This window comes from Salmo salar, chromosome ssa14 (genome assembly GCF_905237065.1).
Source record: "Salmo salar chromosome ssa14, Ssal_v3.1, whole genome shotgun sequence".
Taxonomy (NCBI): Eukaryota; Metazoa; Chordata; class Actinopteri; order Salmoniformes; family Salmonidae; genus Salmo; species Salmo salar.
This window is the reverse complement of record NC_059455.1, coordinates 63,811,081-63,836,103: the sequence shown is the minus strand read 5'-3', so window position 1 is coordinate 63,836,103 and position 25,023 is coordinate 63,811,081. Positions and strand designations below refer to the sequence as shown.

The following is a 25,023-nucleotide window of genomic DNA, read 5'->3' as shown; positions in this document are numbered from 1 at the left end:
TAAGCGGTTTTAAGACATGATGAGCATAGTGTTGTGTACTGACTGTGCACCATAACAGTGAAGCCTGTAGTGCTGTTTATACCGTGTCAATTAGTTGGGAATTAGATAGGGAAACTGACAGACCAATAAAGTTACATTGCTATACAGACTGATTGTGGCTGAAATAACATCTAATACTAGCCAACTTTTGGTAACTCCAATGGTACATCAACTGGCGAAAACAAGCCAAGTTAATTTACTTCTGTTGAAACAGGACAAAATAAAGGCTACAAAACATTTCCATACAGACAACAGATGTCAGATACTGCTACCCGACAGATAGCCAGAGGCTAGAGCTGAACTGGCTGTGGTAGTTAGCTAATTCATTCACCTCAGACAGAACTTAATTCGAGAAGGGACGAAACATTAGCTAACGTTACACGTCAGTTGCACTACTAGCTCAGCACGGGAATAAATACTTTAAAAAAAAATTAAGTCAAAAAGCAGTTACCTTGCCAGCTACATCAGTCAAATAAAGAGTAGCCTGTTTCTGCTCTGCTTACTTTTACAACTCAGAGAAAAAGCATAACACACAGACAATAGCTGCCTCTGTTCGCACGCTCTGTGGTGTCCTTGCGGTCCTAAATCCAGCTGGCTTAAACATTGGCTCAGTTGGTAGAGCATGGTGTTTGCAACGCCTGCATCGTGTGTGCAACGCCAGGGTTGTGGGTTTGATTCCCACGGGGGGCCAGTACAAATAAATATATATATATATATATATACACAAAAAAAAAAAATGCATGAAATGTATGCACTCACTACTGTAAGTCGCTCTGGATAAGAGCGTCTGCTAAATGACTAAAATGAAAACTGTTAAACCACCAAGCAGCCTACGAGACCGCTCTGAGCCGTCAGCATTGTCCTAAACTAATGTACAAAACTGAAAGTAAAAGATGCAAAAACGAAATGAAGGCGAAGCAAAGAAATTACGTACACAGAACAGATATACCACTTCTTAGACTTGCTTTCAACGAGAATAACATATCTATGACACATTTCTATGTGCATTTGGTCGGGTCCCCAAAAAGTTAAATATTGCAGATTTATTATAAAACAGCACCAGTGTTACAATGTACTGTACCTACTCTTCAAATGCTACCACACTAGCCAGCCAGTGCCACTTGTTTGCTCATTTGTAGCGCAAGTAGAAAATTCTCCAAAGACGTTAAGTGATTGGTGAATATTCCGCGCCAAAGTAACCAATCGAGTAGCGTTTTACTAGGTGGTCGTCGTCGACTGTTTTGACAAACATTTTGGTAGCGTCGATTTGCAGTTGGTATTAATACATTTATGTCGTTTTATGAAAGGCCGTTTACTTTTGAGCTTATTCGAGAAGCAGACTATCATTTTTTATTCAAGCAACCAAGCCTTCGTGAGAGGGAAATGTATTCTGAAAGAGGGAGTATATAGACGATCGACCTACAGAGGAGCGGCCATTGTACCATAGAAAGCACGCGCAATAGTGTTTGTCAGCTCGATGGGATAGCAGCCAACTCCACTTGTCTGGCTTGCAGGTACAGTTAGCCCACTTTGATACAAGAACCCAAATAATGCGGCTACTAACAACACCTGAAAATGCTTTAGGACCATTTAAATATTGTAAATATGTATGCATAAAGAATAATGCTTGACAAGACAAAAACAATATAAATGTATGTCACTTGCGTCAATATCTCAAACAAGATCGGGGTAACCATCTGCACAAAATAATATTTGAACATGAATATCTACCTACACTTAGGCCTGCAACTATTTCTTTACGCACTCGTCTTTCCACAAGTTGTGAGGTTGTATATAGCACCATAGGGGGCGACATTGCATAAGGTTTAAATCATAGACTGTAAAAAAAGATATATGCATCAATATTTAACTGAAATCCCAATACTATATTGAAGAGTACCACTTGTTAGGCATGGATGGATATCACAGTGAATTTATTTCTCAGAAGTTTATCAAAGGTTAAGCCACTGATTTTGCAAAATACTTTATGTACAATAGAATGTGGTGAAGTGTTTAGGCCTGTAATATAGAATGGTTTATTGGTTCATTGCATCTAGTTGATTACTTCGTTATAGCTAGGGGCTGAATTGCCATATACAGTGCATTCGGAAAGTATTCAGACCCCATGACTTTTCCCACATTTTGTTACGTTACAGCCTTATTCTAAAATGGATTACGTTGTTTTTCTCAATCTACACACAATACCCCATAATGACAAAGCAAAAATAGGTTTAGAAATGTTTGCAAATGTATAAAAAAAAGCAACTAAAATATCACATTTACATAAGTATTCAGACCCTTTACTCAGTGCTTTGTTGAAGCACCATTGGCAGTGATTACAGCCTCGAGTCTTCTTGGGTATGATGCTGCAAGCTTGGCACACCTGTATTTGGGGAGTTTCTCCCATTCTGCAGATCCTCTCAAGCTTTGTCAGGTTGGATGGGGAGTGTTGCTGCGCAGCTATTTTCAGGTCTCTCCCGAGATGTTCGATCGGGTTCAAGTCCAGGCTCTTTCTGGGCCATTCAAGAACAGTCAGAGACTTGTCCCGAAGCCACTCCTGCATTGTCTTGGTTGTGTGCTTAGGGTTGTTATCCTGTTGGAAGGTGAACCTTCACCCCAGTCTGAGCTCCTGAGGGTTATAGAGAAGGTTTGCATCAAGGATCTCTCTGTACTTTGCTCCGTTCATCTTTCCCTCGATCCTGACTAGTCTTCCAGTCTCTGCCACTGAAAAACATCCCCACAGCATGAGGCTGCCACCACCATGCTTCACCGTAGGGATGGTGCCAGGTTTCCTCCAGACGTGACGCTGGCATTCAGGTCAAAGAGGTTTCATCAGACCAGAGTCTTGTTTCTCATGGTCATAGTCCTTTAAGGTGCCTTTTGGCAAACTCCGAGCAGGCTGTCATGTGCCTTTTACTGAGGAGTGGCTTCCGTCTGGCCACTCTACCATAAAGGCCTGATTGGTGAAGTGCTGAAGAGATGGTTGTCCTTCTGGAAGGTTCTCCCATCTCCACAGAGGAACTCTGGAGCTCTGTCAGAGTGACCATTGGGTTCTTGGTCACCTCCCTGACCAAGCCCCTTCTACCCTGATTGCTCAGTTTGGCCGAGCGGCCAGCTCTAGGAAGAGTCTTGGTGTTTCCAAACTTCTTCCATTTAAGAATGATGGAGGCCACTGTGTTCTTGGGGACCTTCAATGCTGCAGAATTGTTTTGTCACCCTTCCCCAGATATGTGCCTCAACACAATCCTGTCTCAGAGCTCTATGGACAATTCCTTCATCCTCATGGCTTGGTTTTTGCTCAGACATGAAAATATATAGGTATGTGTGTGCCTTTCCAAATCATGACCAATCAATTGTTTTTACCACAGGTGAACTCCAAGTTGTAGAAACATCTCAAGGATGATCAATGGAAACAGGATGCCCCTGAGCTCAATTTCTAGTCTCATAGCAAATTTCAAAAAGCCTTTTTTCGATTTGTCATTATGGGATATGGTGTGTAGATTGATGAGGACATGTTTACATTTTTTTTTTAAATCCATTTTAGGCTGTACTGTAACAAAATGTAGAAAAGTGCAGGGGCCTGAATACTTTCCGAATGCACTTGTATGCCTACAGACAAACAAAATAAAAAGTTGGAGGATCAAGGCTTTAATACGCCTATAGGCCTAGGTCAGAACATGGTCTGTAATGTTCTAACAGGCATTTGCCTTTGTCATACACACAGTAACACCATTCAAGAAGGCCCTAAAGGCTAGTTCTTTTTCAATGACTTTCGGATCCCTACAGTCCTGCAGTGTTTTTCCACTTAGTATGTAAAGATGTGTTGCCTGGTTATTACCTCTGCACGCAATTAACTGCCAATGTTTTCCTTTTAAAAAAAAAAGTCAATCATTAGAAGATCTACCCTCAAGTACAGTGTTAGAGAGGCAAGCTCGAGTGCCAAAGCTTTTAAAGGATTTCAAATAAAATGGTTTCGTCTCTTGGAAATTCCTCGCCGTTTGCACATTATACGCTGTTAAGCCTGGGGACTTCATTGCACAGTCCATCAGTATTTGCTTTGCACTGAAGGCTGCTGTCAGCAATGGTGCCAACTGTTTGGCATTCTGTAACTATCAGCACAGCGGTGGTGGCACAACAGTCTACAATACTTCACAGTTTCTCTGTAGTTTTATATAACCTTCTACAAACACATTTTTGCAAAGATGCAAAATAAAAGGGCTTATATTCACCAAAACCCACCGCCTCAGTTTACAAACAAGTGCATGGGCAGCACTTTTGACTGGAAATGTAAAATGAATACAGTGAGTGATTTACTAATCATTGACTAAATAGATGAAACATTGTTGACAGACATGCTTTACTCTCACACTGCCACACCATATTATAATTCACCCAACCAAGGTAATGAAATATTTAATTGAGTCTTTTAGATGTGTAGTAGAAGTCCACATCATTAGAATGGTGAAACCCCCTGCGATCAACACAGAGCTCCGAGGTTAAGGTGCCGTTGTCAGGATCGGCACAGTCAAAGAGTTTTGAATTGGGAAACACATCTAAGATCTCCCATATCTCCTTAGAGTTGTGTTGGGTATTGCGCTCTCCTGTTACATCATGTCAACTCAGGAAATTACCCCTGTTCGACGCGTTTAAAACATATTTAGCTCCAAGCGCCTATCGAGGTCAAAATGGAATTGCGATTGTTATTAACGGCACCAGACGCGGATAGACACTCGGTTGCGTGTGACAATCCAAGGGAAACCAAATGGTGCAGCATGTGTCTGTGTAATCTGCTCTGTTGCGAGGGTCATTGTGTGTGTGTGTGTGTGTGTGTGTGTGTGTGTGTGTGTGTGTGTATACATAGAGGCTGAGGCAGAAAGGGTCCCTAGCCAAACAGTTGGTGAACAGCCATCTGTTTTACTCACACACTGTCCAATGAAAGAGCGGGATGAGGAGGAAAGACAATAGAGAAATTCACACTGACTGTTTCACACCCATCGACCTCCCCCCTCCCCCCCCCTCCCCAGGGAACAGCTAATGTGCAGCCAGCCTCCATATGTCAGCCGACCAGCATTATCCATCACTAAGCATTCAATGTGATAGGGACGGCTGACAGCTGTATGTGAGCCATTGTAACTGTGTGTGTGTGTCTCGGTGTGTTTTAATTGGATTGCAGTCCTGTTGAGTATTTGTGTGTTTACTTAAATCATGGGTTCATTGGGTTGTGTGTGTGTGCACTTTTTCTGTATTTCTTTGTGTATAATGTGTGCATTCCTTTCAGCTGTAGGTATGGACTCCTCCCTCTACTTGTGCTCTACCTGCTACCAGATATTCAACTCTCTGGAGGTGGTGATCTCTCATCAGCTCACCTGCCAACCGGTCAACACAGAGGAGATGGTCCCTGCAGCGCCACCTACAGCACAGACCGAGGTACTGCAGCCATGGGCGAAGTCCCTAGATGGTCATGTTTGAAAGGACCAAAATGGCAATATTGACAGACTTTCTGCTTGAGATGATGAACATGAGCTATTTGTTCTTTATGTTGGATTAGGAGTAAGGATAAGTTAGGGTTAAAGTCATGGAAAGTAGTTAAAATAGTTTTTTTGTTAGAAAGTCTGATAACTTTGTCCTTTTCTAGCCTGGGCAGTTAGTGACGACTAAAAAATCTTTACAAGGAAAAAGGTTTGGTATCAACCACTTCTGAACCTCCAGACAGTCCTTGTGGGGTGCAGGTTGTCTGCCTCTATTCATCATAGCCTCCTTTCATCAGATTGGAGACCTTGGATGTGTCCCAAATTGGAGACTATTCCCTTTATTGAGCACTATTTGGACCCTCTGGGCCCCAGGGTGCCATTTGAGACAAGTCAAATCGATGACATAAGTGTTAGGGAGGGAGAAACGTGAAAAGTAGACCCGGTGGCCCTTGAGGACCTTGGTGCGTGACACTCCCTGAGCTAATGCATTATGTTGCTATACAGTGTAGACATTGTTAATGTTATCATCAAAATTAGTCCCTAGCTACCTATTATTCTTAGCAACAAGCTAATCAGCTTGCAACAGGTTTGCACTCATGACAAGCATTCAGACGTCACCTTAACATCGAAAAATGTGTTAAGTGATCACAAAAATAACTTGTTTTTGTATAACTCTGTTTCTTTTTTTCTATGTTTCAAGTATTTCCTTCATTTCTCTGTGTGTGGTGATGTCCTAGAGCTCCAGAGTGGTGCTTGAGTCTCAGAATGGACCATCCCAGCACCAAGAGAGAAACCAAAAGAGAACCTTCATGATGAACCCAAACCTGCCCTACCTGCACTCCCACATAGAGAAGAGAGCGACTGGAAGTCCGACCGGTTCCAACAGCCCTCAGAACCAGACCCAAACGCAAAACCTGACTAGCCCGGCCCTGCTCATCCACTATCAGTGTAGGGAATGTGAGGCGTTGTTTGAGTCCCTGGAGCTGTGGCAGAAGCACAGCAAGCTGGGTGACTGTTCTGCAACCACTGGGTCAGAACCAAGGGACCAGGAAATGGACACAGAGTGTCAGCCTGTGATAGGAGATGAAAAGGGGGTGGAGGAACAGAGTGGTAGAGGGATGGATGTGAATATAGAGGAGGATGGTGACAAAGAGAGGGAGGAAGAGGTAGACTATGGAGGAGGGATGGAACAAGAACATAGCATTGAGATTGAATTGGAATCAGAAACAAACTCCAACTCCCAGCATTCCTTCCCCAACACTCCCATGTTTACAAACCCTGCTGCCTGTAGTTCCAATCCAACTGCTTCCTCCTCGAGACAGACCTCCTTCTGTGTGGCCTGTGGCTCGGGCTTCAGCACTGAGTCGGCGCTAAAGCTGCACCGTGTGGTCATCCACGGCTTGCCGGGGGCGCTACATCACTGTGACCTGTGTGGAAAGAGCTTTATGAACACTACCAAGTACCTCTACCACCGCAGGCAGCATCGAGACAGAGGGAAAAAGGACTTGGAGCTCTCCACACCCCGGGTGGACCACATTTTACCTAAGCCTCTGTTCCAGTGGAAAAGCAACAGTGGTAGGTACTAGGTAGGCTTACTAAAGGAACATGGAAGACTGGGCTGTGTTCAGTAGAGTACAATGTAGCAAAACATTTTGAAAAGGAGAATGCTCATCTGTTTTTTTCATTGGGTAATATCCAGGGGCACCTCTTACGTTTTCACACATTTTGTGCCTACTTTAGTGTTCATTATTGACTTCGGTAATTCTTTCAGCTGTGGCGAGTGGTGGAGAAGAGACCCCGACCCATCCACCCCTCACTACCACCACCCTCCCTGACCCTTCCACCTCGCTACCGGCCCTGGAAACAACACCAGGGGACCACTTCGGACCGTGCCCCCACTGCGGGCGTTTCTTCAAGAGCTGCAGCCGCATGCGCACCCACATCCAGGCCCACTCAGGCCTCCAGCCGTTTAAGTGTGACCTCTGCCCCAAGACGTTTGCCTACAGCAGATGCGTGACGCACCACCGTATCACCCACAGCGCCCGCAAGCCTTACACCTGCCTGCGCTGCGGCAAGAGCTACACGCTGTTGGGCACGCTCCAGACCCACCACCTACTACACGAACACCAGGATGCCTTGAACAAAGATGGCGTTGTGGTGAAGGAGGACACAGTCAAGGAGGAGGGTCCTGGTGTGGTCAATGACGCAGAGTCAAAGAACTCAAAGTACCCAACGTTTTTTCGATACAAATGCCCCGATTGTCCACGCTGCTTCCGAATGTCCTCTCAGGTGCCGGTTCACAGGTATGTCTGGCCATCAATTCAGTTTGGCCTGAATTCAATTCAATTAAACTTTATTTATCGCCTTAGGGGCAATTATGACTCTCTTTATGCCTGCTTAGATGTGGCCTCTTAGTTGAGGTGTTTAAAAAAAACACTGGTAATTACATTGTATAACAGCACAATACTAAGTTGATTACCGATTGCTCTTCATTCAGACCAGTACAATACTGTGAGGCAATTGAGAAGGCGTTATCATGGGAAGCACAAGAGCATAATTACATACATCCTGCTCAGTGCTCATACAATACAATTGAACATATGAAGGCAAGGCCTGCGTTCGTACATACAGAACCATCAGACTGTACATTTGACAACATTCTGTATTAATTAATGTGCACGGAGATACAAAGTAGTTTATACCAATAAAAACAAATCAAATGTTCATTGCCACATGCGCGGAATACATCAGGTGTGAACTTTACCGTGAAATGCTTACTTACGAGCCCTTTCCCAACTTAAAAAGGAAGAAAAATTTGCTAATAAAATGTTAAAAAAAAAAAGTTAATAGTAACAATAAAATAACGAGGCTACATGCAAGGAGTAGTTGAGGTAATATGTAGGTAGGGGTTAAAGTGACTAGACAATCAGGATAGGTAATAAACAAGAGTAGCAGCAGCATGTGTGAAGAGTGTGTGTGTTGGAGTCATGTCTTGGGGGTAGAAGCTGTTCAAAAGCCTTTTGGTCCCAGACTTGGTGCTCCGGTACCGCTTGCCGTGTGGTAGCAGAGAGAACAGTCTATGATTTGGGTGACTGGAGTCTTTGACAATTTGAAGCGGGAAAGTGTTAAGTCAATGATGGAATTATAATAGTCATATTCGTATTATTAATAGACGGATGCTTCAATAGTTAATCAACAATAGTTCCCGACCATCATGAACATAACAAATTCCAGTATAATAACACAAGTAAAAGGAATCGATTTATAAGTCGCTTGTGGTCAATCATATTTTGTTAGTGATGGGTATACTCCATTGCAATTTTTTTATTATTCTTGCCCGAGGATATGTATTGACAGTGTAATCACATTGAGAGATCTGTCTGGTGGACCCACCATTATGTGGCTACACAAGACTGCCACACACACACGCAAAAATTATGTTACTAGCCCATTAGCAACATGGCTGAAGGCCGGAGTTCTCTTTTGCTCTTCACCACCCATCATAGACACCAGTATTCATTATGGCACACCGTAGCAAAATGTTTTTCATTGGAAAACTAAAATTCTTAATAGACTACTCCATGTCGTCCCTCCCTGTTTCAGCCGGTTTTCTTCCATTTGGTGCCTAATGAACACAATCCAGCACAGTGCCAACCAACCTGCTCTCACTCACAATTTACTGTTTAGGAGGGTGGAAGTAATGACACTGCGCCACGACTCATTAACTTTCATTCAGACGATTTCTGATTGCATCATCCACTAGGACAGTTTACCACACACACACAGACCACAACACAGCTTTTATTATATGCGAGAGGGGATGTGATAAACACAGGGTCAGAAGTGTTATACGTGTCATGTCTATTGCAGAAGGGTTGTGTTGATCAACAGTCGTGACTTGTGGCGCAAAGCTTTAAACAATATATTAGCACCACTCTGTTTGAATACACATGTATAAGGCTGTCCTATGTTGAATTTGTATGAGGTTGTGTAGATGTTGTCTTATTGTGAATTGCATATAGGACCATGATTAGGGCCAGGAGTCTTTCCTGGACTGGTCACGTGGTAAGGAAATGGTCTGGTCACATGGTAAGGAAGGACTCCTGGCCTTATATGGTGAATGTTGGAAATAAGGGCTTTTCGCTTGAAATGTTATCTCCATATTTTCAGAAAAACACATCTAATTGTCTCTCTTTTTCCCTCTCTTTTCCCTTGAAATGGCCGTCAGATACTCTCACACAGGGAAGTGTCCGTTCACCTGCTCCATCTGTGGTGAACACTTCTTCCACAAGAGCAGGCTGAAGCTTCATGCTCTCACACACGACGGTCAGAGAAATACTAATGGTGTGTGCATGCGTTCGTGTGTGGATTTCTTTACCAGTCTGTGCCCTCAAATCTTTCATCTTTTATCTGCATGGTTTAGATGACACTGCGTGATGTCAATCTGTGGGTTTCTCGGTGTGTGTTTGACTGTGTGGGTGGCTCTTCAAGCACCTGCTTGCCTGTATTACTACACTTGGCCGTCTGCCTGTTGCTTTGCATATGCACGCGTATCTGCGCCAGTCTCTGTGCCATATGCTCTTCCCTACATCAAGTCTGCCCTCGGCTGCCTCGGCTAAGCGATGGATCGCGCCCGTACTCTGCGGTTGAGTGCGCCAGCGTAATATCGTTTAAATGACATTTAATAAAGTCAGCGAGCGTTCATATCCATATGAACCACTAACTAAACGTATAAGAGGAAAGACTCGGCGGAGAGGGAAATCCCCCCGCTATCCCACAATGCCGTACAACAACTGCCAGCCCTGCCGCCCCTGTCAGAACACATGATCTATTTGAATACGCTGCGTTGTGCGTTTCACAGGCCATTACCTGCTGATTTATGTTGTTACTTTTGTTTTTTGTTATCATTATTAAATCACGCTGGCTCAGTTACCGAGGTCGTCAAGGGCAATGTTGCAACACAACTTACAAGGCCTCGCGCAGTCATCTCGGTCTTGTGAATACTCCCCCTTTCACTTTGACTAATGAATTTCCCCCGCCACTTTATTTACCCCTTAATAATGTTAGTGTATCTGTTAGAAGTTGTTGCCTACAAAGATGGGATATGTTCTACACTACCATTCAAAAGTTTGGAGTCACTTAGAAATGTCCTTGTTTTTGAAAGAAAGCACATTTGTTGTCCATTAAAATAACATCAAATTGATCAGAAATACAGTGTAGACATTGTTAATGTTATCATCAAACATCACTCCTGTGTTCCAATGGCACGATGTGTTAGATAATCCAAGTTTATCATTTTAAAAGGCTAATTGATCATTAGAAAACCCTTTTGCAATTATGTTAGCACAGCTGAAAACTGTTGTTCTGATTAAAGAAGCAATAAAACTGTCCCTCTTTAGACTAGTTTAGTCTCTGGAGAATCAGCATTTGTGGGTTCGATTACCGGCTCAAAATGTCCAGAAACAAAGACCTTTCTTCTGAAACTCGTCAGTCTATTCTTGTTCTGAGAAATGAAGGCTATTCCATGCAAGAAATTGCCAAGAAACTGAAGATCTCGTACAACGCTGTGTACTACTCCCTTCACAGAACAGCGCAAACTGGCCCTAACCAGAATAGAAAGAGGAGTGGGATGCCCCGGTGCACAACTGAGCAAGAGGACAAGTACATTAGAGTGTCTAGTTTGAGAAACAGACGCCTCACAAGTCCTCAACTGGCAGCTTCATTAAATAGTACCCGCCAAAACACCAGTCTCAACGTCAACAGAAGGCCAGCATCCCTGAGTCGCTTCTTCACTGTTGAGACTGGTGTTTTGACTGGTACTATTTAATGAAGCTGCTAGGTGAGGACTTGTGAGGCATCTGTTTCTCAAACTAGACACTCTAATGTACAGTGGGGGGAAAAAAGTATTTGATCCCCTGCTGATTTTGTACCTTTGCCCACTTACAAAAAAATGATCAGTCTATAATTTTAATGGTAGGTTTATTTGAACAGTGAGAGACAGAATAACAACAAAAAAATCCAGAAAAACGCATGTAAAAAATGTTAGAAATTGATTTGCATTTTAATGAGGGAAATAAGTATTTGACCCCTCTGCAAAACATGACTTAGTACTTGGAAGCAAAACCCTTGTTGGCAATCACAGAGGTCAGACGTTTCTTGAAGTTGGCCACCAGGTTTGCACACATCTCAGGAGGGATTTTGTCCCACTCCTCTTTGCAGATCTTCTCCAAGTCATTAAGGTTTCGAGGCTGACGTTTGGCAACTCAAACCTTTAGCTCCCTCCACAGATTTTCTATTGGATTAAGGTCTGGAGACTGGCTAGGCCACTCCAGGACCTTAATGTGCTTCTTCTTGAGCCACTCCTTTGTTGCCTTGGCTGTGTGTTTTGGGTCATTGTCATGCTGGAATACCATCCACGACCCATTATCAACACCCTGGCTGAGGGAAGGAGTTTCTCACCCAAGATTTGACGGTACATGGCCCCGTCTATGGTCCCTTTGATGCGGTGAAGTTGTCCTGTCCCCTTAGCACAGGGGTCGGCAACCCAAAATGTTGAAAGAGCCATATTGGACCAAAAACAACAAAAAAAAATCTGTCTGGAGCCGCAAAAAATTAAAAGCCTTATATAAGCCTTATAATGAAGGCAACACATGCTGTAAGTGTCTATATTAGCTATATTAGCCTACTATCAAAATGATAAGTAGGCTACAAATACATAATGAGCATTCATGATTAAACCTTTATTTTACCTGCAGCGCATCCTGTAGAGAATGACGCACCACGTGACTACTCTGCTGTACGATGGTGCTTTAAGTTTAACTTCCATTATAATATTAATGTATTATGTTTCATTGCATTGATGAAATTATAGAAATACAATACAGAAATCAGATTTTTGATGTCATTTTTATTTTAGGATTCGAAAAAACAACAACAAACTGCAACGTGCATAATAGGCCTCCTGTAATTTCAGACCTCCCCATGGAAATAAAATGCTTTTCAACCCTCAATAATACCATACAATCCTCTTCTCTCTTCCCCCTTATCTGGGCAACAGACAGAGTGCAATAAAACAGAAGCCTTTTGAAAAGGTAAAGTATATAAAATTAAAATAATACAGTTTAAGTTCGATTTCTGTGCATTATCTTCTTCTCTTTAGTTTTCTGCAAATGTGCACGGGTAAAATGCAGCAGCACCCTCTTCTCTTTTGACACGCAGAATACAATGCAGCCATCCTCGGACTTGAGCAACAAAACACAATAATATCCCTATGTGTCAATCCAAATATATACTGACAAAAATCAGAAAGCACTTTATAAAAACAGCCACTTTGTTACTAAATATGTGCCTATGACAGGATTGTGTTCTTACCCGTTTAATGTGACTTCTGTTTTCGGACATCACTGGACAGCTTCTCAACATCGGGCATGTAAGATGTAACTTTAGTCTTCACGCAGGACTGCAAGCTCTCATCTGTGAGGCGGGTGCTGTATTTGGATTTTATGTAGTTCATGTTTGAGAATATCTGCTCGCACAGGTATGTTGATCCAAAGATCGATAATACTCCAAATGCATATTTCGTCATGTTCCTATAACTGTCAGGAAGAATGGAAATGTCTTTCCACGTTACTCTTTTTGTTATTTGACAACTTCTCATTACAAAGCAAACATGCAGGCAATCCTTCCGCATTGGCAATGAAAGCAAATGATTCGGTCCAAGAACTGTGGAATCCTCTGTTCTCCTCAGCTATCTTTCTCTTTTTCCCTTTGGGATCCATGGCCCATGACACACCCGCCGGTTTGTTTGCAACAGCCACCTGTCTGGCACTACGCCGAGCTGAAAGAAACGTGTGTCGCAGGCTATGATGTAAATCTTCGTTGACAGAAATGTTGAAATTAAATATTTATTATACACATTTTTACAGCATTGGATAATAAATTATATTAAAACAAAAAATATATTCACACCATCTTTTTCCATTTTCATATTTTTGAAAAAGCTCCAGGGAGTCACTAGGGCGGCGCTAAAGAGCCGCATGCGGCTCTAGAGCCGCGGGTTGCCGACCCCCGCCTTAGCAGAAAAACACCCCCAAAACATAATGTTTCCACCTCCATGTTTGACGGTGGAGATGGTGTTCTTGGGGTCATAGGCAGCATTCCTCCTCCTCCAAACACGGCGAGTTGAGTTGATGCCAAAGAGCTCCATTTTGGTCTCATCTGACCACAACACTTTCACCAGTTGTCCTCTGAGTCATTCAGATGTTCATTGGCAAACTTCAGATGGGCATGTAGTATATGTATTTTTGAGCAGGGGGACCTTGCGGGCGCTGCAGGATTTCAGTCCTTCACGGCATAGTGTGTTACCAATTGTTTTCTTGGTGACTATGGTCCCAGCTGCCTTGAGATCATTGACAAGATCCTCCTGTGTAGTTCTGGGCTGATTCCTCACCGTTCTCATGATCATTGCAACTCCACGAGGTGAGATCTTGCATGGAGCCCCAGGCCGAGGGAGATTGACAGTTCTTTTGTGTTTCTTCCATTTGCGAATAATCGTACCAAATGTTGTCACCTTCTCACCAAGCTGCTTGGCGATGGTCTTGTAGCCCATTCCAGCCTTGTGTAGGTCTAAAATCTTGTCCCTGACATCCTTGGAGAGCTCTTTGGTCTTGGCCATGGTGGAGAGTTTGGAATCTGATTGATTGATTGCTTCTGTGGACAGGTGTCTTTTATACAGGTAACAAGCTGTGGTTAGGAGCACTCCTTTTAAGAGTGTGCTCCTAATCTCTGCTCGTTACCTGTATAAAAGACACCTGGGAGCCAGAAATCTTTCTGATTGAGAGGGGGTCAAATACTTATTTCCCTCCTTAAAATGCAAATCAATTTAAAACATTTTTGACATGTGTTTTTCTGGATATTTTTGTTGGTATTCTGTCTCTCACTGTTCAAATAAACCTACCATTAAAATTATAGACTGATAATTTCTTTGTCAGTGGGCAAACATACAAAATCAGCAGGGGATCAAATACTTTTCCCCCCCACTGTACTTGTCCTCTTGCTCAGTTGTGCACCGGGGCCTCCCACTCTCTTTCTATTCTGGTTAGAGACAGTTTGCGCTGTTCTGTGAAGGGAGTAGTGCACCGCTTGTACGAGATCTTCAGGTTCTTGGCAATTTCTTGCATGGAATAGCCTTCATTTCTCAGAACAAGAATAGTCTGACGAGTTTCAGAAGAAAGGTCTTTAATTCTAGCCATTTTGAGCCTTTAATCGAACCCACAAATGCTAACGCTCCAGATACTCGACTAGTCTAAAGAAGACCAGTTTTATTGCTTCTTTAATAAGAACAACAGTTTTCAGCTGTGCTAACATAATTGCAAAGGGTTTTCTAATGATCAATTAGCCTTTTAAAATTATGAACTTGGATTAGCTAACACAACGTGCCATTGGAACACAGGAGTGATGGTTGCTGATAATGGGCCTCTGTACGCCTATATAGATATTCCAGAAAAAATCTGCCGTTTCCAGCTACAATAGTCATTTATAACAATGTCTACACTGTATTTCTGATCAATTTGATGTTATTTTAATGGTCAAAAAATGTGTATCTTTCAAAAACAAGGACATTTCTAAGTGACCCCAAACTTTTGAACGGTAGTGTATTTTAACTGAAGTATTTTTGTTTGGTTAAATTAGGTTTTCCTTGTTATTGTATGGTTCTTTTGATATTCTCACTGATATTATCAACCATGTAAAGTTCTACGTTTCTAAACTGGTTTCTAACCCTCTGCTTTTATGCATATGCTCACTTAACATGGCTGCTCCTATGCCATGTAATCACACGGACTTTCTTCTCTGTACAGGAGTGGTGGACATAGTTAAGGGAACAGGCCAGGGTAGAGGCCGTGGCCAAGGCAGAAGGCGGGACAAGACCACAGGGCTTCTGGACTGTGAGTTCTGCCGCCACCACTGTGTCACCAAGGAAGGCCTGGACCTCCACAGATTGTCCCACGCCGGACAGACCCCTTTGCGCTGCCCCATGACCCCCTGCAGACGGCGCTATGCAACGGCAGCCTCCCTGGAAGAGCACCTCCTTACCCACTGCCCGGCGCCTGGGTACACGGTGGCCGCCGCCGATCTCCCCAAGCCCCGTCCCTTCCACTGCCATCACTGTGGGAAGGACTTCACCACCGGCTCATCACTCAGTGTCCACCTTAGAGTCCACACGGGGGAGAAGCCCTTTCAGGTCAGAGGTGAAAGATGTCAATGCAGGTCTAGGGTTGCAAAATTTCAAAACTTTCCCCAAATTCCCTGCTTTTTCAGATTTCAAATTTAGAGGGTTCCCTCGCAGCTCATTCCCTGCTGATTCCAGAAAGCCTCTCTGAAAAACAAGGGAATTTTGGGCAAAGTTTCATGATTTTTGCAGCCCTACATAGACCAAAGGTTGTATTAGGGCAACCCTGTGTTAATTGTTACTCCAACTTGTCAACCAAAATACAGTTTCTAGATAACCAAATTGTCCGGCTTTAGTCCCCTTTAACAGGTTGTTGTATAGAGGGTTTTCAGTTGCGTCACAAATCATCTAGCAACCACACCAGGCGCCATGTTGGAAGACCAGAGTCAGTCTGGTGGAAACCAGACCATCACAGTAACTGTAGGAATGAACCATATACAGTGCATTCGAAAAGTATTCAGACCCCTTGACTTTTTCCACTTTGTTACGTTACAGCCTCATTCTAAAATGGATTAAATACACTTTTTTTCTCATCAATCTACACACAATACTTCAGAATGACAAAGCAAAAACAGCTTTTTAGAAATTTTAGCAAGTTTTTCAAACAACGGATACCTTATTTACATAAGTATTCACACCCTTTGCTTGAGATGTTTCTACAACTTGATTGGAGTCCACCTGTGGTAAATTGAATTGATTGGACATGGTTTAGAAAGGCACACACCTGTTTATATAAGGTCCCACAGTTGACACCTTCCAGAAGGACAACCATCTCTGCAGCACTCCACCAATCAGGCCTCTATGGTAGAGTGGCCAAATGGAAGCCACTCCTCCCTAAAAGGCACATGACAGCCCGCTTGAGCTTTGCCAAAAGGCAACTGAAGGACTCTCGGACCATGAGAAACCAAGAGTGAACTCTTTGGCCTGAATGCCAAGCATCACCGGTGAAGCATGGTAGTGCAGCATCATGCTGTGGGAGATGTTTTTCAGCAGCAGGGACTAGGAGACTAGTCAGGATTGAGGGAAAGATGAGCAGAGCAAAGTACAGAGAGATCCTTGATGAAAACCTGCACCAGAGCGCTCAGGACCTCAGACTGGGGCGAAGGTTCACCTTCCAACAGGACAACAACCCTAAGCACACAGCCAAGTCGCTGAATGTCCTTGAGTGGCCCAGCCAGAGCTCGGACTTGAACATTATCGAACATCTCTGGAGAGACCTGAAAATGGCTGTGCAGCGACGCTCCCCATCCAACCTGACAGAGCTTGAGAGGGTCTGCGGAGAAGAATGGGAGAAAACTCCCCAAATATAGGTGTGCCAAGCTTGTAGCGTCATACCCAAGAAGACTCGAGGCTGTAGTCACTGCCAAAGGTGCTTCAACAAAGTACTGAGTAAAAGGGTTTGAATACTTATGTAAATGTGATATTTCCGTTTTAAATGTTTAAATGTGCAACAACTTCTGCTAGCCTGTTTTTGCTTTGTCATTATGGGGTATTGTGTGTAGATTGATGAGGGGGAAAAAAAACTATTTCATCATTTTAGAATAAGGCCGTAATAAAATGTGGAAAAGTTAAAGGGTCTGAATACTTTCCGAATTCACTGTACATGTCTCTCCGCCCTAACAATGGGAGTTGTTGTCCACAAAGTGGCATGGTGGGCTTTCAAGCTCCCACCTATCCTTTATTTTTGGATTGGCGGATACATCAAATTATTGTAATCCTTTTCTGAGTATTCGATGCGCTTATATTCAATGGAGAGCGATGCTATGCTACTAGCCTCATACCATGAATATGCATAGTCATCTCAAGATCTAAAGTGTTTTTACTCAAAGTTGCCGCGATGTCACGTCTCCTACTTAGATCAGTAAACTCGTAACAACTTAAGCATTACAAAAACTTATATTAGATTAAATAAACCTTACGTAGCAAATAAGCCATACATTTTTTTGTTGACCAAATTCGACACTCATTGACCTCCATACAAAAACTCCTTGCTTGGTAGTCAGAACAACGGAAAAAAAGCCAACTGCTGGAGGGAGACAGATTTCTGCCTAGTTTGTCCTCTCTCTACCTCTTCCTCTCTGTGGAAGTCCTCCAATCGTCCACATGGCTGGCTGCGTATTGCTACCACCAGAAACATCGGGAAGATTGCCCATTATTTCGTTTTTTGTAAGGACCCAGAAAACTGAGTCAGTGGGAGAACCTATTTAAGTAAGTGAAAAATGTTCTTTGACTATGTAATATTAGCTAGCTAGCCTACTACAGGAACTAATGTGCAGGCTAACTCAAATGAGCTGCTAATGTAATGTTAGCTAGCTAACTTTACATACTGTATAGCTAGCTAACTTCATATTAGATAGATAGCTACCATGATGTATTTATCATTGTAAATTAAAACACAAACTCCATGCATTCATAGCTAGGTAGCTAGCAAACAGTCATGGAAGAGGGTGAAAGGATTAATGTTAGCAGCTCCAGCTTTGGATAGGGCAGGTAACTTTTATGGAAGGACATTGTGAAAGTATTCTCCAGTTCCCGTACCTAGCGAGGAAAAACTGAGGACAGAGATATTGCATAATATTCAGTGCTGTCTAATTAGAGTATAATGAAGCCTGTTTCTTTATGTCTTCGGTCCTCAAATACAGAGAGCTGTGGAACCATGTCTGCAGAGGAGGTCTAAGTGAATGTCCCGAGAGAATAAGGGTACATCCTTGTGTACCTAATGTTAGCAAATGTTGTAAACAAAAAATAATAATAATAATTAAGTCACACTGTATAAACCTATTACAACTCGAGCAGGTCAACCCTGCTGGGTGTGCAGGCTTCTGTTCCAGCCCAGCACTAATGTAACCGTGTAGGTTCCGTCCCTCTCTTCGCCCCAACCTGGGCTCGAACCAGGGACCCTTGCACACATCAACAACTGACACCCACGAAGCATCGTTACATCGCGCCACAAAAGCCGCGGCCTTTGCAACGCAAGGGGAACAACCACTTCAGGTCTCAGAGCGAGTGATGTCACTGATTGAAACGCTATTAGCGCGCACCACCGCTAACTAACTAGCCATTTCACATCGGTTGCACTAACACACCTGATTCACCTTATCAAACCTAATTAGTTGATAACTAAAGTGTGCTATTGCTGGGCTGGAATCGAAGTCTGCTCAGCAAGTAGAACAGTGATCAGTGGAGCGAGGTTGGCCGTCACTGGTATCACTTTCTTTTTCACCTGAAATTATGCTTTAGTAATAATAGCCTACATGTTACTAAGATGTCTAACCTTTATGGTTAGACATTTTACATTTACATTTTAGTCATTTAGCAGACGCTCTTATCCAGAGCGACTTACAGTAGTGAATGCATACATTTCATACAATTTCATACATTTTTTTTTTTTTTTTTTTCCTGTGCTGGCCCCCCGTGGGAATCGAACCCACAACCCTGGTGTTGCAAACACCATGCTCTACCAACTGAGCTACAGACATCTTATGAGTTAGCTTACTTGTACACTTTGAAATTATATGAAATAAAGTGTTGGTTATTTTGAAGTGAAGTGTTTTAATTGTTAACTATTATAGTAGAGGTAGGTCAAATCATGGCGTCAGTGATCTTCAGGTCGGAAAGTCAGCGCTCTAGAAAAATGCCTGAGTTTCCGACTTGGCATTCCGAGTTGGATGACCGTTCAAAACATTGTCTGAGATTTTGTACAATTTGTGTCTCTGCTTTTCGCCGGCCTAGATTAGATGGTTGCATTCAATACAAGGTTGTTTTTATTGATCTGTTTGTCAGTCTCAGCAAGGAAGGCCTAGGCTACCCCGTGATTTGTCGTATTAAAAAAGATTGCTTATGTCTCCAGTCATATAAAGTGTAGTAGAATTGCATGAAATGTGTTTATTGAAAGCCAAATATTTCCTGCGCAAAGAAAAAAAAAGTATTTGATATAGCCTTAAAGGCCTATTCCACTATGCGCTCAGCTATGCACAGTGATTTAGATTGGATAGTCAATTTATTAGGCTATTAATATAACTCAATCTACTCACCACATTAGGAATAGTAGGTTTTCATTAGTCTGCAAATGCGATGATAGATGCATGCAATGTTTTATTTATTGTAGTGAAAAATAGCTTCCTCAAAAATTGAAACTCACGCACTGCCTATAAGAGATGCATGCTAATAGCTAGACTACAAGCTATTTAGCTAGCTAGCTAATGTTGGCTAACTTAATTGTTGTCAACGCCTGGTTAGCATAACAGCTAAACTAAACTTGAAATTCATCAGACTTATCAGTGATGAAATGATCGGAGCAGACCCTGTACTGACAGCTGTCTCGGTTCAGGTCTTGATGGGCAAAAAGGTTTCTTCGCTTTTCTGACAGTTCTTGAGTCAAATCAAATCAAACTTTGTCACATGCGCCGAATACAACAAGTGTAGACCTTACCGTGAAATGCTTACTTACAAGCCCTTAACCTGTTAGGGCTAGGGGGCAGTATTGACACAGCCGGATAAAAAACGTACCCGATTTAATCTGGTTACTACTCCTGCCCAGTAACTAGAATATGCATATAATTATTGGCTTTGGATAGAAAACACCGTAAAGTTTCTAAAACTGTTTGAATGGTGTCTGTGAGTATAACAGAACTCATATGGCAGGCCAAAACCTGAGAAGATTTCATGCAGGAAGTGGCCTGTCTGAGAAGTAGTGTTTCATCTTGGCTCTTTTTATTGAAGACTGAGGATCTTTGCAATAACGTGACACTTCCTACGGCTCCCATAGGCTCTCAGAGCCCGGGAAAAAGCTGAACGATATCGAGGCAGGCTCTGGCTGAAATACTTTATCGCGTTTGGCCGCTCAGAGTACTATGGGCTTAGGCGCGTGCCCGAGTCGACCGAATGCTTTCTTTTCTTTTGTCTGTTTACCTAAACGCAGATTCCCGGTTGGAATATTATCGCTTTTTTATGAGAAAAATGGCATAAAAATGGATTTTAAACAGCGGTTGACATGCTTCGAAAGTACGGTAATGGAATATTTAGAATTTTTTTGTCACGAATTGCGCCATGCTCGCCACCCTTATTTACCCTTTCGGATAGTGTCTTGAACGCACGAACAAAACGCCGCTGTTTGGATATAACGATGGATTATTTTGGACCAAACCAACATTTGTTATTGAAGTAGAAGTCCTGGGAGTGCATTCTGACGAAGACAGCAAAGGTAATAACATTTTTCTTATAGTAAAGCTGACTTTGGTGAGTGCTAAACTTGCTGGGTGTCTAAATAGCTAGCCCTGTGATGCCGGGCTATCTACTGAGAATATTGCAAAATGTGCTTTCACCGAAAAGCTATTTTAAAATCGGACATATCGAGTGCATAGAGGAGTTCTGTATCTATAATTCTTAAAATAATTATGCTTTTTGTGAACGTTTATCGTGAGTAATTTAGTAAATTCACCGGCAGTGTTCGGTGGGAATGCTAGTCACATGCTAGTCACATGCTAATGTAAAAAGCTGGTTTTTGATATAAATATGAACTTGATTGAACAAAACATGCATGTATTGTATAACATAATGTCCTAGGGTTGTCATCTGATGAAGATCATCAAAGGTTAGTGCTACATTTAGCTGTGGTTTGGGTTTATGTGACATTATATGCTAGCTTGAAAAATGGGTGTCTGATTATTTCTGGCTGGGTACTCTGCTGACATAATCTAATGTTTTGCTTTCGTTGTAAAGCCTTTTTGAAATCGGACAGTGTGGTTAGATTAATGAGAGTCTTATCTTTAAAATGGTGTAAAATAGTCATATTTTTGAAAAATTGAAGGTTTTGCATTTCTAAGGTATTTGAATAACGCGCCACGGGATTACACTGGCTGTTGAGTAGGTGGGACGCAAGCACCCCACCTAGCCCATAGAGGTTAACCAACAGGGCAGTTCAAGAATAGTTAAAAAAATATTTACCAAATAAACTAAAGTGAAAAAAATTATAAAAAGTAACACAATAACGAGGCTATATACAGGTTAGAGGTAATTTGTACATGTAGGTAGGGGTGACTATGCATAGATGATAATAAACAGTGAGTAGCAGCAGTGTACAAAAAGATGGAGGGGGGGTCAATGTAATAGGCCGGCGCCATTTGATTAATTGTTCAGCGGTCTTATGGCTTAAACTGTTAAGGAGCCGTTTGGTCCCAGACTTGGTGCTCCAGTACTGCTTGCCATGCGGTAGCAGAGAAAACGGTCTATGACTTGGGTGACTGGAGTCTCTGACAATTTTATGGGCTTTCCTCTGACTATTATATAGGTCCTGGATTGCAGGAAGCTTGGCCTCGTGATGTACTGGGCCATACGCACTACCCTCTGTAGCGCCTTACGGTCAGTCATATCTCCTTTTGGTGTTTCATGATTGCGAATAATCTGGAAAAACATGATTTCCTGCCTTAGAGCAGCCAATTACTGCACAGAAATTGACTGTGGTGATGAATCAACTAGTTGTTAGGCACTGTTATCATGAAGTTTGGGGTAGCCACTCAGCTGTTGTCGTCGGAAGAATTGATATGGTGGTCTTCCAACATGGCTGATAGGAGGCGTTGTACAGTGGCTTGCAAAAGTATTCACCCCCTTGGCATTTTTCCTTATTTTTTGGGGGGTTTGTATCATTTGATTTACACAACATGCCTACAATTTTGAAGATGCAAAATATGTTTTATTGTGAAACAAACAAGATATAAGACAAAATAACAGAACTTTAGCGTACATAACTATTCACCCCCCCAAAGTCAATACTTTGTAGAGCCACCATTTGCAGCAATTAGAGCTGTAAGTCTCTTGGGGTACGTCTTTATAAGCTTGGCATATCTAGCCACTGGGAGGTTTGCCCATTTATCAAGGCATAACTGCTCCAGCTCCTTCAAGTTGGATGGGTTCTGCTGGTGCACAGCAATCTTTAAGTCATACCAATTGGATTGAGGTCTGGGCTTTGACTAGGCCATTCCAAGAAATGTAAATGTTTCCCCTTAAACCACTTGAGTATTGCTTTAGCAGTACGCTTAGGGTCATTGTCCTGCTGGAAGGTGAACCTCTGTCCCAGTCTCAAATCTCTGGAAGACTGAAACGGGTTTCCCTCAATAATTTCCCTGTATTTAGCACCATCCATCATTCCTTCAATTTTGACCAGTTTCCCAGTCCCTGCCAATGAAAAACATACCCACAGCATGATGCTGCCACAACCATGCTTCACTGTGGGGATGGTATTCTCGGGGTGCTGAGAGGTGTTGGGTTTGCGCCAGACATAGCATTTTCCTTGATGGACAAAAAGCTACATTTTAGTCTCATCTGACCGGAGTACCTTCTTCCATATGTTTGGGGAGTCTCCCACATGCCTTTTGGCGAACACCAAACATGTTTGCCTATTTTTTTCTTTAAGCAATGGCTTTTTTCTGGCCACTCTTCCGTAAAGCCCAGCTCTGGAGTGTACGGCTTAAAGTGGTCCTATGGACAGATACTCCAATCTCCGCTGTGGAGCTTTGCAGCTCCTTCATGGTTATCTTTGGTATCTTTGTTGCCCCTCTGATTAATGCCCTCCTCCCTGGTCTGTGAGTTTTGGTGGGTGGCCCTCTCTTGGCAGGTTTATTGTGGTGCAATATTCTTTCCATTTTTTAATAATGGCTTTAATGGTGCTCCATGGGATGTTCAAAGTTTTGGATATTTTTTTATAACCCAACTCTGATCTGTACTTCTCCACAAATATATATATATATATATATATATATATATATATATATATATATATATATATATATATATATATACTGAGATCATGTGACACTTATATTGCACACAGGTGGACTTTATTTAACTAATTATGTGACTTCTGAAGGTAATTGGTTGCACCAAATCTTATTTAGGGCCATCATAGCAAAGAGGGTGAATACATATGCACGCACCACTTTTCCATTTGGTATTTTTTTTTACATTTTTGGAACAAGTTATTTTTGTCATTTCACTAAACCAATTTGGACTATTTTGTGTATGTCCATAACATGAAATCCCCCCCCCCAAAATCTGTTCAAATGACCGGTTCTAATGCACCAAAATAGGAAAAACACCAGGGGGATGAATACTTTTGCAAGGCACTGTACATCACCTAGCAACCGTCTATTGGGTAACACTCCAGGCTCAGGGTGTTGAGTATAAAGCTCTTAGCAGCTCATTAGACCCCTATTAATCTTTGAACACTCTGGGCCAGTATCTGAAGGCCATTTTAAGGTAGCTAAAGCCTTTTCAAAGTATTTTCACTTAAAAGCTGTTTCCCTCTACCTGATTATGTTTTCGGGTGCTAACATTAGCAATAACTGTCTATCTGTATCTTTCCCTCCCTCCCTCCTACTCCAACCTTGCCTCCCTCTTCCTGCCCTACCCTCTTCCTTTTCCTCTCCGCAGTGTTCCCAATGTTGGAAGCGCTTCCGACAGATCCCTCACCTGCGCGACCACGAGCGTCTGCACAGCGGCGAGCGTCCCTTCGTCTGCGGTGTCTGTGGCAAGAGCTTCGTCCTGGCTGCCCGCCTCACGGAGCACGCCCGCACTCACAGTGGCGAGAAACCATTCTCCTGCCCCATGTGCCACCGGGCCTTCCGCTCCCTCTCCAACCTGGGAAAGCACCGCAAGACCCACCGCTGCTGCCCCCCCACACAGCCACAAGAGGGCATCAGCGAGCAGACCGCTGTCCTAGGGGTCAAAATTCGGGGGAATATGGACAATATGGAGGGTCAGGCGGCCGTGCGTACGATCTTACTTGTTCAGCCCCAAGTGGTCTCTCAGGGAGGATCTTCTTCCGTATCTGCTCCCCTCGTCCTCCTGCACCCCTCAGTTGCTGTGGGCAACGGACAGGCCGGGGCTGTGGGGGGCACCATTATGCGGCATGCCATCGAGGTCATCGTGGAGCAGGCTGGTGAGCAGCGGGTGAAAAGTTGATGTAACTTCACTGGTGAGACATTTCACAAGAGGCTGCCAAGGACACCTGGATGAAAATCATTTCTGAGAAGAACTGTCACAATCTAAAAGGAGGATAAGAAGTGGGTGGAGAGCAGGGAGTGAAGTGGGACTTGAATAAATGAAACATGAAGGGATGGTGCGGTGTTAGGATTACGAGGATCAGTTTTCAATTTAAGTACAAATGTATAGAATGGCTTTGAAGTAAGTTACTTCTAATAGAATGTTTTTGAGCCTGTGTTTAATCTCAATTTTACAGAGTGCCTTCACAATCTGTTGTATTTCTTTGAATAAAATGCTCTCTTTCCA

The 25,023-nt window shown here is 42.8% G+C and overlaps 1 protein-coding gene across 4 annotated transcripts; it reads left to right on the top strand.

The window, feature by feature from the left end:
• The first annotated feature begins 1,236 nt into the window (after positions 1–1,236).
• LOC106569980 (zinc finger protein 665) lies at positions 1,237–25,023 on the top strand. Of its 4 annotated transcripts, XM_045694659.1 has the most exons (8): positions 1,237–1,553; positions 5,318–5,466; positions 6,248–7,085; positions 7,282–7,813; positions 9,739–9,854; positions 15,368–15,750; positions 22,028–22,098; positions 24,166–25,023. In XM_045694659.1, exons 2-8 carry the CDS (start codon positions 5,326–5,328, stop codon positions 24,452–24,454), a joined length of 2,370 nt encoding a protein of 789 aa, XP_045550615.1. In that variant the 5' UTR covers positions 1,237–1,553; positions 5,318–5,325; the 3' UTR covers positions 24,455–25,023. The 4 variants fall into 4 exon arrangements, with proteins under 4 accessions (XP_045550615.1, XP_013997261.1, XP_013997259.1 ...); XM_014141786.2 differs by lacking the exon at positions 22,028–22,098 and having other exon boundaries at positions 9,739–9,836; XM_014141784.2 differs by lacking the exon at positions 22,028–22,098 and having other exon boundaries at positions 1,239–1,553.

Coding starts and splice junctions, on each gene's coding strand:
- LOC106569980 (XM_014141784.2), top strand. CDS start 5,326: ATGGACTCCTCCCTCTACTTGTGCTCTACCTGCTACCAGATATTCAAC. Junction 7,814..9,738: donor TCTCAGGTGCCGGTTCACAG/GTATGTCTGGCC, acceptor AATGGCCGTCAG/ATACTCTCACACAGGGAAGT. Junction 15,751..24,165: donor CGGGGGAGAAGCCCTTTCAG/GTCAGAGGTGAA, acceptor TCCTCTCCGCAG/TGTTCCCAATGTTGGAAGCG.